General features: G+C 43.1%; 5 protein-coding genes across 5 annotated transcripts; 3 read left to right on the top strand and 2 right to left on the bottom strand.

Moving 5' to 3' along the window:
- Window positions 1-378: 378 nt before the first annotated feature.
- Window positions 379-2,297, bottom strand: IL334_000261 (uncharacterized protein; the record flags this gene model as incomplete). Its single annotated transcript, XM_062932045.1, has 3 exons — window positions 379-623; window positions 682-1,980; window positions 2,054-2,297. The coding sequence occupies 3 exons, from the start codon at window positions 2,295-2,297 to the stop codon at window positions 379-381; spliced, it is 1,788 nt and encodes a 595-aa protein (XP_062788096.1).
- A 1,952-nt stretch (window positions 2,298-4,249) lies between these two features.
- IL334_000260 (uncharacterized protein) lies at window positions 4,250-4,675 on the top strand (the record flags this gene model as incomplete). Its single annotated transcript, XM_062932044.1, has 1 exon — window positions 4,250-4,675. One exon carries the CDS (start codon window positions 4,250-4,252, stop codon window positions 4,673-4,675), a length of 426 nt encoding a protein of 141 aa, XP_062788095.1.
- Window positions 4,676-5,435: 760 nt separating this feature from the next.
- On the top strand, window positions 5,436-7,694 carry IL334_000259 (uncharacterized protein; the record flags this gene model as incomplete). The annotated part of the gene is made up of 5 exons (XM_062932043.1): window positions 5,436-5,721; window positions 6,048-6,263; window positions 6,337-6,383; window positions 6,437-6,727; window positions 6,795-7,694. The coding sequence occupies 5 exons, from the start codon at window positions 5,436-5,438 to the stop codon at window positions 7,692-7,694; spliced, it is 1,740 nt and encodes a 579-aa protein (XP_062788094.1).
- Window positions 7,695-8,132: 438 nt separating this feature from the next.
- On the top strand, window positions 8,133-9,329 carry IL334_000258 (uncharacterized protein; the record flags this gene model as incomplete). The annotated part of the gene is made up of 8 exons (XM_062932042.1): window positions 8,133-8,188; window positions 8,274-8,348; window positions 8,421-8,446; window positions 8,532-8,557; window positions 8,678-8,751; window positions 8,816-8,830; window positions 8,948-9,015; window positions 9,139-9,329. 8 exons carry the CDS (start codon window positions 8,133-8,135, stop codon window positions 9,327-9,329), a joined length of 531 nt encoding a protein of 176 aa, XP_062788093.1.
- Window positions 9,330-9,488: 159 nt separating this feature from the next.
- On the bottom strand, window positions 9,489-12,130 carry IL334_000257 (uncharacterized protein; the record flags this gene model as incomplete). Its single annotated transcript, XM_062932041.1, has 10 exons — window positions 9,489-9,668; window positions 9,755-10,135; window positions 10,200-10,306; window positions 10,385-10,767; window positions 10,849-10,956; window positions 11,029-11,097; window positions 11,159-11,408; window positions 11,467-11,795; window positions 11,859-11,923; window positions 11,984-12,130. The coding sequence occupies 10 exons, from the start codon at window positions 12,128-12,130 to the stop codon at window positions 9,489-9,491; spliced, it is 2,019 nt and encodes a 672-aa protein (XP_062788092.1).
- Between the last annotated feature and the right edge of the window lie 322 nt (window positions 12,131-12,452).

The raw sequence follows: 12,452 nt of genomic DNA, 5'->3' as shown, positions 1-12,452 counted from the left end.
GAAAAGATTGTCCCTATCAGCGATCGATGGTTATCATACATGTGATCTATTCTGCATGTCACCAAGGTTATATCACAACAACATCTTCAATCGAATTCCGAAAATATACAACATGTACTTCATCCATGTAAGCGAAACGTTTTGCTTCCGTAAGCCAACTATCCCCTCACGACTTCGTATTCAATTAGATGTTACTTTCCATACGCCTCTGTATCCTATGCCTCTATCCCTTCTGGGTCTGACTCCTGAATACTAAATTATGTGATTGGAGGATATTCAACCCTTTCACTCTTATAGCTCTTCGTCGTTCAACTGCGAGATCTACTGTCTCTGGATTTCATCAGCTAAATAATGCCTTCCCGCTCTGGGGATGATCTTCTACTGACCCGTCCTTTCCTCCGCATCCGTGTTCATCTCGCCCGATGCATCTCCGCTTTGAGAGTGACCACAGCTATCCGCCTTTGATGTACACCTCTTCTCGCTTGTCCAAGCCCAACACTCTTCGTATTTCCTCTTGAACCCCCGTAATTCAGCCATAGCTTGAGTGAATCTCTGCCCATAAGTTTGGGCTATCTGTTGAGGTTCCGAAGAAAGCAGCTTTTGTTGGACAGAAGCCGGATGGTCTTACAAGATTGATTCGCAATAAGCAAACGGCGGACCATCAGTCATTGAGGCACTCACCATTTGAATTCTGTAACCTTGCCTGCAGGTTTTTGATAGTCTGCTTACATTCTTCAAGCTCCCTTTCCAGATTATCGTATCGAGATTTAGTCACAAAGCTGACTCGTAGCGGAATATCCTCGCTCACGGTCTTGTTTTTGTCAGATCTTTCGATTGCACAAGTTGGCTGAATCTCCGCTGAATCAATTGACTTGGTATTAGCGACCAAAGGTCGTGGAAGGGCCTGAACCAGTGATAAGGGATGAGGATGGATTGGCCGACAGGTCCGTTTGACCATAAGTGATGAAGGCTTAAGCTTCGCGTTCTTCATCTGGATTTTCTTAATCGCTTCTTTCAGTCGTTTTACCTCAATGTCCCCCTCCTGCATATTCTTCTGTAACTCGACAATTTCGGCTTCCTTGATTTGAAGAATGGCCGATTGCTTCATTTTCTCCTCAATTGTGGATTCCAACTGCCTTTTTACTCGTCCGAATTCCTCCTTCTCAATCGAGAGAACCAGACATTGTGCCGTCATAGATGTCAATTCTTCTTTGGTCACTTGAGACTGTCTTCTCAATTCGGAACATTTGGTCCATGCTGATTTAGCTCTATCACGTTCCTCTTCACAAATTTTGACCTGTTCAGCAATCTTATCCACGTAAGTTGTATCTGCTGCTTTTATATCCTCTTGTAGATTGACCAGAAGAACGTTCAGCCGTGTATTCTCTTTTTTGATGTCGTCACGTTCGCTTTCAATGTTCTTGTATTGTTCCAGCCTTTCTTCCAATTTTCCTATGTCTTTCATCAAAGTCTCGACTACAGACGAGAGTGGTTCTGTTTGTTGATCATTTCTATGTTTTTCTAGTTGATCTTTCAATTCGTTCCTTTCCTTCTTTAATACACTCATCTGTTCAAGATATTTCATCCCACCTCGATTACGTTCTTTCTCCTTCATCAACTTTTCTCTGGCTTGATACAAATCCAATTTAGCTTGACTCATATTCCATTGGTGTTGACGCTCGGTTTCTTTATTCTTTGTGATGATGGCGTAAGCTATTTTGATCTGCTCATTCATCTGAGCAATCTGAGTATTGTTCTGCTGAATTTGCTGTTCTTTGCTACTCCCTTCTTCGTGCCTCTGATATCTGACGATTTTGAGTTCTTCCTGAAGTCGAACGACCTGAGATATCAATTCTTCGTTATGAGTTGAAAGGATATTGGATGTGGGTGATTGGGGAGCGGTTGAAGGTACTTGAGGCGAGTACAATGCAGCAGTGGAAGGAGGAGTCAGTGGAACTACATTGACTGTCATGATGGGGGCTAATTCATAATCAATAATTGTATCTCAGTATCTGTCATTGATGGATCTCGGATTTCGTTATGCTATACTCACTTGATACAGTTGCATTTCCGCTTTCTTTGACCTCTCCCGATCCGAGTTCTTCGGGATATTGATACGTGAATCCTGGTATCTGCCCAGAGACATGAACGGTAGAGGTTGGTTGCCCCTTATCATGCTCCTTGTGAGTCTGAGGGATCGTTTCCATTGTATCCCTAGGGGTTTTCGAAGATAACGTTAAGTCTGGTCCTCTGTGAGGTGAAGGTGGTGTCCTGACACGTTGTTCAGCCTCATGCATATCTTCAAGCTCGCGAGGGAATTCACTGTTCTTATCTTGATTCAGACTTAAAGGATGGGTAGAGCTTCTCTTTCTTGGCTCGGTAGGTATTGACTTTGTTTTGTGTGTCCAGGAATCTACACTTTTTCTCACGTGAGCCGGACCTTCTGGTCGATAAGTTTCGTTGGTAGATATTGAACGAGGGTATCCTGATATATATTTCGTCCTTCTGGGGTCTGAGTATGGGTAAGAATTAGAACGATTGGGGGACTTTTGTATTTGTGTTGTGCGGTCAGATCGGGGGGATGTCGTTATGGGTCGAGGTGTTATACGAGTATTAGGGATGATTTCTCCTTCTTCCAGATCCATCTTTTGTTCCTGATCCAACGGTCACTGATAAACGGTGGTAGTCAAAGGTGAAGGTCAAGTAGGCCGAAGGGGAAGTAGTATTGGCGGTTTGATGCTAACTTACAGCAGGTATGAATGAGGTGAAGAACGCTTGATGAGGTCCAAGAGATGATCGAAATTGAGGGAATGAAATTTTTCTTTTGACGTATAACAGGGGACGAGGTCAATGCGTTTCTTCTTCTGTCATTCGTCATCAGATGTTAATCGAAGATTGTCAGTGCGTTATCCTGTCATCGCTAAAGCACTGTAATGCAACGCTTAGTTGGTCATATTCTGAATTGATTGAGACCCATATCCCACTCATCGTTATTCATTGATTTCATTGGATCTCATTGAAAGGTATTAATTAGCATCGAGAATATCGTCGGGAGATTCTTGCATGATTCGTACAGATCCGAAAAGATACTTATGTGAAGATTCGACTATCTCATGCTATGGGATCGAAGATTTCGTCCACATAACGATAAGTGTTTCGTGAGCTTGGACTTGATTGATCCTCTTCTCAGACCTCATCGCTTTCTCAGATCCAAAAGGTAAGCTTGAACCGGTACAATGTACAATTAAATATATATATAACATAACATACGATTTTGTCAGACTGTATCTAACATGGTAGGTGACTGACCGGATTTCATGAACCGGCGCTTGATGATTTACAATGGCGGCGTTGCCGAGTTGGCCATCATGCAGTAAGACTCGATTCCGTTAACCTTGCGTCATGGCGGATTCGGATGGATTTCAAGCTCCGAACGGCAGTAGGAGCGTTCCATATCCCACTTGGAGGAGGCGGTTATCACAGATGCAGCTGGCAGGAAGAGCACCCTTATATCGGTATTACCTCGGAATCATCCGGCGCCCATTTAAGATTGTTTTATTACAGTTTGCACGAGATGACATGTGCCGGATCCCGAGATAGTTGTACCTAATACTCGTAGTTGATAACATTTTACCGCTTAACTACCTTTCAGGTCTGCTCACTTTGCTCAATTGCTCGCTTTTCAGGTGAAATAACGTTATTAACCATTTTAGCCCCAAAACAAAATAACGTTGTACACCTAATTCAACTAGAGTAGTCCCATGCCCCACTTTCTTTTCACCACATGCTCATGATATCAGGACATCTCTTCAGCCCATGATCGGTATCGGTAAGATGACAGAGGGTAAATGACAGAAGCGCTCTCAGCGGCTTCCAAACTAGCTCAGATTACGATGTGTCACCCCCGCTCCTAATCTCCACGCTGTCCCCGTCCTCAGTGCGGATGGTAACCGGATTACTTCATAATAGCATCGGCATGCCGTTTGGTATGTTGAATGCCAAGAATCTCAATTTGGATCTTAGCCGGACGACTGGTGTGTATGAAAAGGTATATAAAGGGGCTTGATATGTATATCGAGGAGGATATGCTTTGATCCCTCAACAACTCACAATTCATCTCTCTCTCTCTCTCTTTAAGAGACTTACACCAGATATCTCAAACCTCACAACTTATAGCTCAGCAAGTACCAAAGAGGGATATCCACCTTACTGAAACTGAATTTCACTTCATACATATATATCTCGAATAATGTCATCACCCGAAACATATTGGTCATGTCCAGATTTACCAGCTAATTCAACAGATAGTTTGTGTTGTTTCGTCAATTCAACATGTGCGAATTACGTCTGTGATTCATTTGGATCTACACAAACAAACGTTACTTCGAACGGATCGACTTTTCATAATTGTATGGTACGAAATGGTACTTTAGCAACTGATATGATCAAGAATCAAACTGAAAACAATGGTTCTTGTTCATCACAGACTTGGGGTAATGGCTGTATTGTTAGAACTGCTTTATCAGACAATGATTCCACTTCTACTTCTAACACAAATACGACTTCAAGTGGATCGTCAGGTTCTTCAGATGCCTCAAGAGAATTCATGGTAATTAACCAATCTATCCTACTGGGTATTGTCGGAGTTTCATGGTTGATCAAGAAATTCCTTTAGGGCTGAACGGTGAGCAAGTGTCTGAAAATTCGATGCGAAATGGTGCTGATCATACTGTTCTAGTGCCGGTTGACGGAACGCAAGGGTACTGGAAGATATCAGAGTCTCAAAATGTAGTGTAAAGGAAGAAACAATGTAGCAACCTCAATAGCGCAGGTTGCAGATGACAAGTCCTATAGTATATGCATAGTACGAATCACCGATCACTTGAGCATCTTGTGTATGAAGACAGTATAGACATGTTGATGAGGCTACTCCAGTATGCTTGCATACTCACTGTCTCGGCGCCCGACACAGATGAACGCTAATTTAGGTTATCTTGAGAAAAGCTGTGCTCTTCGACCGAATTCTTGCTGTTCTGTAAAGTGCTATTGTATCTTAAGGCTCTATAGTATGACATCTACATAGCCTTCAATGTGATCATAGCGAGACTGCTAGATTGACAATGCTATGCTATGCTTGATGTTACTGTCCGTTGAGATGCTTGATTGGATGGGTTAATAATGGAGGGAAGCGTATGGTGATGACGATTGAGGGTATATATTAATGCGCGGTCGTGTCGCTGATTATAAATCCCGACACTACTCAATATTATCACTTCTTACATGACGTCGGCAACATTCCCCTTTCCAGTTCATCTTGCTATTCTTCCATTATCATTGGTAGATTGTAACCATTGATCGTTTGTAACCTCACGATCCACGTCGAACCCATCTCCATCTACTGATTCATATCGTAATCCAGTAGTGATACGACGACGATGTCACTTCAACCTCCACCTAAGAGAACAGGAGGAGCTACTTCATCATCAGCTTCTTCACGACCCGCTACACCCGAAAATCCAGGATGGAAAGATAAGATGAAGGCAAGAGGATCAGTATGGGGCAAAATAGCAATTGATAAAAGTGTAAAGATATCTGATAATATAGGTGGGAGAGTGAATGATATAGCAGAAAAAAGATTTGGTACAGAAGCGTTTTGGCCCGTCACGGGTGATTTCCCAAAAGAAATGGATAAATGTGCTAGGATATTGAGATCTTTCACTGGTGAGTACAAAGTTCGATAGCTAGAATGACACATAATCTGCACCCACTGAAGTTGTACCTGTATACGTCTGAACCCATGTTTTGCGCTTTCGAGCGTTCCAACCTCCTTACATTCCTACCTAGCTTTACGTTTATCTGCTATTTTCACATCCCCATCTTAACGGTCTTTCTCCCTGTCCTTTACCTACACCTCTATCCGATTTCTTTCCATCACCAATCTCACATGTTTTTGGATGCTTGACTCCCCTATTGCCGGTCCTCCACACACTTCCTGCTCATATAGGCTTCGTCGTCACGTTCGCTGACAACACATTCACACCATCCAGTTGACGGAATTGTGACAGAAGAGAAAGAAAAAGTCGATCCGTCGGCACCAAATGATGCCAAGAAGAAGAAGAAAGTCAAGGTGATTCGTAAGATTCCTCCAGCAATGATAGCGAGTGCGAAAGGTTTAGCAATCTTCACTTCTATGAGAACTGGATTTGCGCCTTTCGGCGGAGCAGGTGGTGCTGGAGTCGTCGTTGCTAAGTTACCTGATGGAAGTGAGTACCTTGTTTTTCCAACATTTCCGAGCTCTCACGAGTGATGAAGATCCTGATTATCGCAATGGAACAGCTTGGTCTGCTCCTGCTAGTATTTCGCCCAATAACTTGACTGCAGGAGTGAGTGAAATATCTCATATGCTCTACGCTATCGCTAAATCCCTCATTGACAGTTCCTTATCGGTGTGGATGTTTATGATTGCGTTTTGGTCATTCGGACACAAGAAGCTCTCGATTCATTCAAGACACATAAGGTCACCATCGGAGCTGAATTAGCAGTTGTTGCAGGACCGTACGGAGCAGGAGCAGCGGTAGAAGCTGGCTTGGAACGTGCTCCGTTATTCAGTTACGTCAAAAGTAGAGGTGTCTATGCCGGTGTAGAAGTTGTTGGACAAGTTTTTGTGGAACGATTTGACGAAAATGGAGCCATGTATCATTGGCCCGGTGTCAAAGCGGGTGACATTGTGAGTTGTTTCTCTGATTTGATAACTATAATTGCTTCTCGTACTGATTCAATTATCACGGAAACAGCTCGCTGGTAAGGTCAAAGTACCTCGAGAAGCTGCCGAATTACAATCCGCTCTTAAAGATGCTGAAAGTGGACGTGCACAAGCTATGAAGGGCAATTCTCTCGATATCGTGGTTCAAGAAAGCAGTGATTTAGAATTGAACGAGGGTGAAACGATCAAATTACCTCCTACGCCTGATCAAACCGATGGAAGGGAATATGAAAGTGATCCTGAAACAGAAAAAATCCATTATCCAACACAATTAGGTAGTCATAATCCATCGCCAACGTCGACTCCTCCTCTCCAATCACCCGTTGCTGTGCATCCACAAGGGAAAGGAGGAAGATTGATTCCACCTCCGCTCCCTTCTAGAAATCCTAATCGACCTCCTTTGAATCAAACACATTCATCGCAATCCCACTATTCAGATGCAATGGAAGGAGAAAGTACTGTCGACCCTCCTATCGACCTCAAACACGCTCATCCATCTGCCGCCCCTCCTGGCGGACACTTGGACACTGCTGCTGAGATTATCGATCTTACTTCCCCAACTGCTCATCACTCGGCGTCCGTTCCGGGATACGAGGATGTTTCACTTCAAGGACTAGGGGAAATCCCCCCAGCTTATGCTGAAGGTCATATCGGCGCATCATCTCAATCGGGCTACCCAGTGGAGAAGAAAAGTAACTCGATAGGAGGTCTAGTACCTTCAGATGCATCAGGCCTAGATGGTCTACCGATGTCAGAGACTGAAAGAAGAGAATGGGAAGAATATTTGGCTTCGGGAAGTGAACCAAGTGCAGGACCTACTGCGGAAGGTGATAATCTTGCCCAGCGATTGGATAGTCAACATTTGTACGAAAATGCAGATGGGAAGGGGAAAGAGAGGGAAAACAGTTTGAAGAATCCTTATGATAACTAAAGAGTGAAGCAATCGATGATGGCACAATGTAAGCTGACAAAGTTAGCTAAGGATCAGAAGTGTGGATTTGTGTTTGTATATATATTTAGATACTCGGATCAATCTGTATTATGACTTTATAGGAAAAGAATGCTCGTGATGAATTTCACCTTCTTTGTCACACATCGAGAAGAATGGAAAAGAGATGTAGACACTTTGCCGCCGGTTCGGTGAATGGATAAGACGATTGGTTTGCCCTGATAATGATCGATGGCGGAAATGTTGTATATCTACCTGCTATTGCCGATGAATTGATGACGTTGTCATGCATGTGAGGATGACCACGCACATCTTCACAGTCCACAGTCCGTATGATATTCGTTTAGCATATAAGATATAGAAGGGAGTACTTCCTCGACGTTTCGCATCCTCATAGTAACTCATACAGCAAACAAAAAGATGATTTACCCGACTGAAGACCAACAAGTTCAAGAACAGTGGAAGAAGGATATCGGGTAAGTCGATTTGACTCGTACTGTATCGCAAAAGTTGGTAAGATAAGTCTGAATGAGTTGAGGCTGAATACTGGAGTGATGTCAGCGATCTTCACTTGATATATGATTACGATGCTAACAACGTCGAGACTGGTGAGCCTGAAAAATGGAGATATGAAATGTGAGTTTCACGTACAGTCCGATGATTAACTTTTCTTACCGTGCGGAATCACTGATTGAACACCAAAATCAGGTGGTTCTCTCATGAAGATAGAATAAGTAAGTTGGAACATGAAGGGTCATACACAATTTTCTATTTCTTTTTCTTGTTCTTGGATGTAACTTAACAAGGTTGATTATATAGCTTATGCGATTCATGGAGGACCAATGGTGAATTGATTATCCCCATTTGATCATATTATCATACTGAATTTAGCCGATATTGTTATTGTCGTCGTTGTTGCGGTTGAACTGATGAAATCTCATTATGATATATGCTTTTATATATAGGCAGGAAGGTATAATTATCAAAAAGCAGATTATCAATGTATCAGACCAGGTGAATTATGGCAATGTAATTGGCTGTAAGTACCCCAGTAGTTGGATGGTTTGATGAACTGCACATGCTGATTCCGCTGATCTTCGTAGAGAAGAGACTGGAACGTAAGTTTGATTTGAACCAAGCTTTAAGGATGATATCGATAAATTCCCAACAATCACTCATTATTCTTGATACTCTTGATACTCTTGATCTCGACTGATGCCTAAATGGTAAAATAGAATATGTTCATTGGTTTACGATATCCCAAAAAAGAAGATTACTACTTTGTTAGGATTTTCAAGAGGACGTAAGTATAAATATCAAACCTCATCAACATCATCATCTTCGTCCCGGGTGATCAACTTTGATAATGGTTCTCATCTCCTCGTCTGAATGATGTATGCTGATTTGGTATTGTCATCAATAACAGATTGGGATAATCCTGAATCTGCTCATGGGGATAAGAGGAATTCAGAAGATTTCGAACGATGGCGGGGATTGGCAAAACAAGGAAAATCTCAATCGGATAGATTCATGTTAAATGATCAAGCCAACTTACTTGAATCTTTTAGAGGTCAAGGTGATTTCAAACCTATAGATCCTACTTGGCCCACACTTTGATCAAAGCAAATTGCGTAGAACGCGAACCTGGGTTGTTCTGAAACGTGTAACATATTCATCCATCTTATGCAAAATTGAAGAAACGAATACATTGTCTCCATGATTACTATATATCTTACAATACAACAGAACAGACATGCTCTTACAAATCTGTTGCAATCATCCCGTCGCACTAATCTTTTCAGGCTCTTCTGAATCTTCGATTCCTTGAGCAATGATATCTACCCCATCTTCATCTTCTATAGCTTGCAGATAAGCCATCCTTTGTCCTCTTGAAAAGTATACTGCAGGTTCTTGTTGTTTGATTACCGCCTCTGTTATCAAGCAATATCTTACAGACTGGGATGGATGAAATTCAGCTGAATACTTCATAAGGAGAGATGAGAGTGCTTCGGAAGGAGTAAGAGGGAAATCAGAGAGCTTACAGATCCTGGCACTTCGAACATAGCATCACCCAATCTTTCTTCGATAATTCCTCTTAGTCCTCTAGCACCCCCACCTCGTTCCAAGCCTTCTCTAGCAACCTCTTTGACCGCTTTATCGGTAAATCGCAATTGCGATCCATATTTCTCGAATAAAGCTTGATATTGCTTTATCAGTGCGTTTCGAGGCTCAACTAAGATTCGAATCATATCTTCCAACGTGAGATTAGACAATACCGAGATGACTGGCAATCTACCTAAAAATTCTGGTATTAATCCGTATGTTGTCAAGTCGGGAGTAGACAGTCCTGTCAATGGAAGTGCCGAAGTCGGAGAAACTGGTATGGCAGGTGATTTCGGTAGTGGTGCACCGAATCCTATGGACTGCATTGCGTATCAGTAAATGCCGATAGACACTACGAAAGAAACGTGAAATGATCGGACTTACTCCTTTGCCTAAACGCCTATTCACGATTTGATCCAAACCCACGAAAGCACCAGAGAGAACGAACAAGATATTCGAGGTATCAACGACAAACGTTTCTCCTTTCCCTCCTGCTTGTTTTCACAGTTAACTTAATTTGTCAGCTTCATCTTTCGCTGATTAAGGTCATGATAGCGACATGAACTCACCAGGAGATCCGCCACCACTGAATCCTGGTAGGCCTTCCCTAATAGATTTCTTCCCACCTAAATTTCGATTCATAGGGTTATTAGGATCCCATCCTGGTGGTTCCCCATACGCGCTCTTACTCTCCGCTTTCGGTCCTAAAGTCGTACCCGGAGAGCTTGGACCTGCTCCTCCAAGAGTATTTGGGGAGTTTGGCGAGATTGGAGGTGTTGAAGAAATAGCCGGAGCTTTAGCCTGTAAAGTCAAAGTTGTTCCTTCGAGTAATCTAAGTAGTGCTTGTTGAACCCCTTCTCCACCCACATCCCTTCCCCCTCCCCAAGATCCAAAATCGCCACCACCCCGTCGAGCGAGTTTATCTATCTCGTCAATGTGTATGATACCAACCCTGCAATTATACTTCAGCATGAACTTTCGGGACAAAGAAGCTAGATGTCAAGAAAGGAGACGATGGATATGGGAGACTCACTCAGCTCTGTTGACATCATACTCCGCGTTTTGCAATAATCGTAGCACACAGTTTTCCACATCTTCCCCAACATATCCCGCTTGAGTGTAGGTAGTGGCGTCACAAGAACTGATATAGGAGTCTGTTAGTCTACTTCCCCTTTGGCGCACAGGGCTGCTGATAATTGTTATAGGCACTCACGCAAAGGGTACATCTAGTATTCTCGCTAAGGTTTTGGCCATCAACGTTTTTCCAGTTCCCGTTGGTCCGCTACAGGGTTGTTAGCTCATGCATCACTAGGTCACACAATTAGAGCTGAAAAGCCACTTACACCATCAAAACATTACTCTTCTCAATGATGACTTCTTCTTTGGCATCTCTTGAGCCGTGACCTTCCTCTTCCAATATAGGTAACTTAATATTCGTATCCGATTCAGCTTGTTCTCTCCTTCGTCGACCTCGATCCCCTTCTCCTGGATGCACGTTTCTATCATAATCATGTGTCTTGCGCTTCTTCATAGTGTGACCAAGTAAGGAGGGTAAGGGTGGAGGAGGTCTAGCACTGAAGTAACCATCTCTCGCTATTGCCAAAATCTGGTCAGTTGATCCCCGCAATAGATGTGAAGAAGATCAACTTACCCCATTGGCCTTCTCTAGATCTATCCGTTAGAAGATCATGGGTCAAAGTAGGATCAGTCCCATCTGCCCCTGTGACTGTTGTAGCATCTCTTTTATGTCCATCTTCGAGTTGTGTGCCCGCTTTACTTGGATCCCAACTCATCGGATCAATATCATCTCGTCTTGTTGGACGTTCCCACGTCGTTGAGCGGGACGAAGAAGCTGAAATTGGTGGATCTAGTATGGTAGGCGGAGGTTGGGCTCTGGGAGGTGATTGAGCTGGGTGAGGTGGCTGGGAAGGTTCTTGTGATGCAAGTCGAGGGGATATACGATGATAATGATTGAATACGCTAAAAATCGAATTAACATCAGCTTTGTTGATTAGCCCATCATACATATTCACAAAGACTTACGCGACAGAGAGTGTCCGTTTAGCCTTTTCTTGTCCCACTACATATGTCGACAAATGATTATATAGCTGGGGAAAATACGATTAGGAGTCTTGTCTGTTTCGGGTTTGATATGTTTTTGAGCTTACGTCTCGAGGTGAACGAACACTCCAACCTGTAAAACGAGCTTTATCTTCCGTAGATCTAGTCGCTGTCGAACTATACCTGATTTGCAGAGTAAGAGACCCAGGAGGCCTTACTCTACTGAGTCGAACTATGCAAGAGAGAGAGTACATAGTCGAACACTTGCGTAACGAAAAGTAGAAGGGAATGCAAGAAGGATGTTATCTGATACTTTTGTCGTGCACACCGCCAGCACAGGTGTGGAGGTCACGTAACCCAATCCCACCCGACGATTGCAATCGACCGGAATCAATCCACGAGCGAGATAGAAGATGGTTCTTGTTATTGCAAATGCATACAACACTCTTAAATCTCTTACAAGTGTGCACAAGACTGATTGTTCATCTATGGGTCGTTGGCTCTTTCCGCGATCACCAGACAAGTAGAAAAGCTAAATAACACACAAAAACGAGTTTTAACAAGCGAATCGTGGTA

This window comes from Kwoniella shivajii, chromosome 1, assembly GCF_035658355.1.
Source record: "Kwoniella shivajii chromosome 1, complete sequence".
Lineage (NCBI taxonomy): Eukaryota > Fungi > Basidiomycota > Tremellomycetes > Tremellales > Cryptococcaceae > Kwoniella > Kwoniella shivajii.
This window is presented reverse-complemented; position numbering and strand designations above follow the sequence as displayed.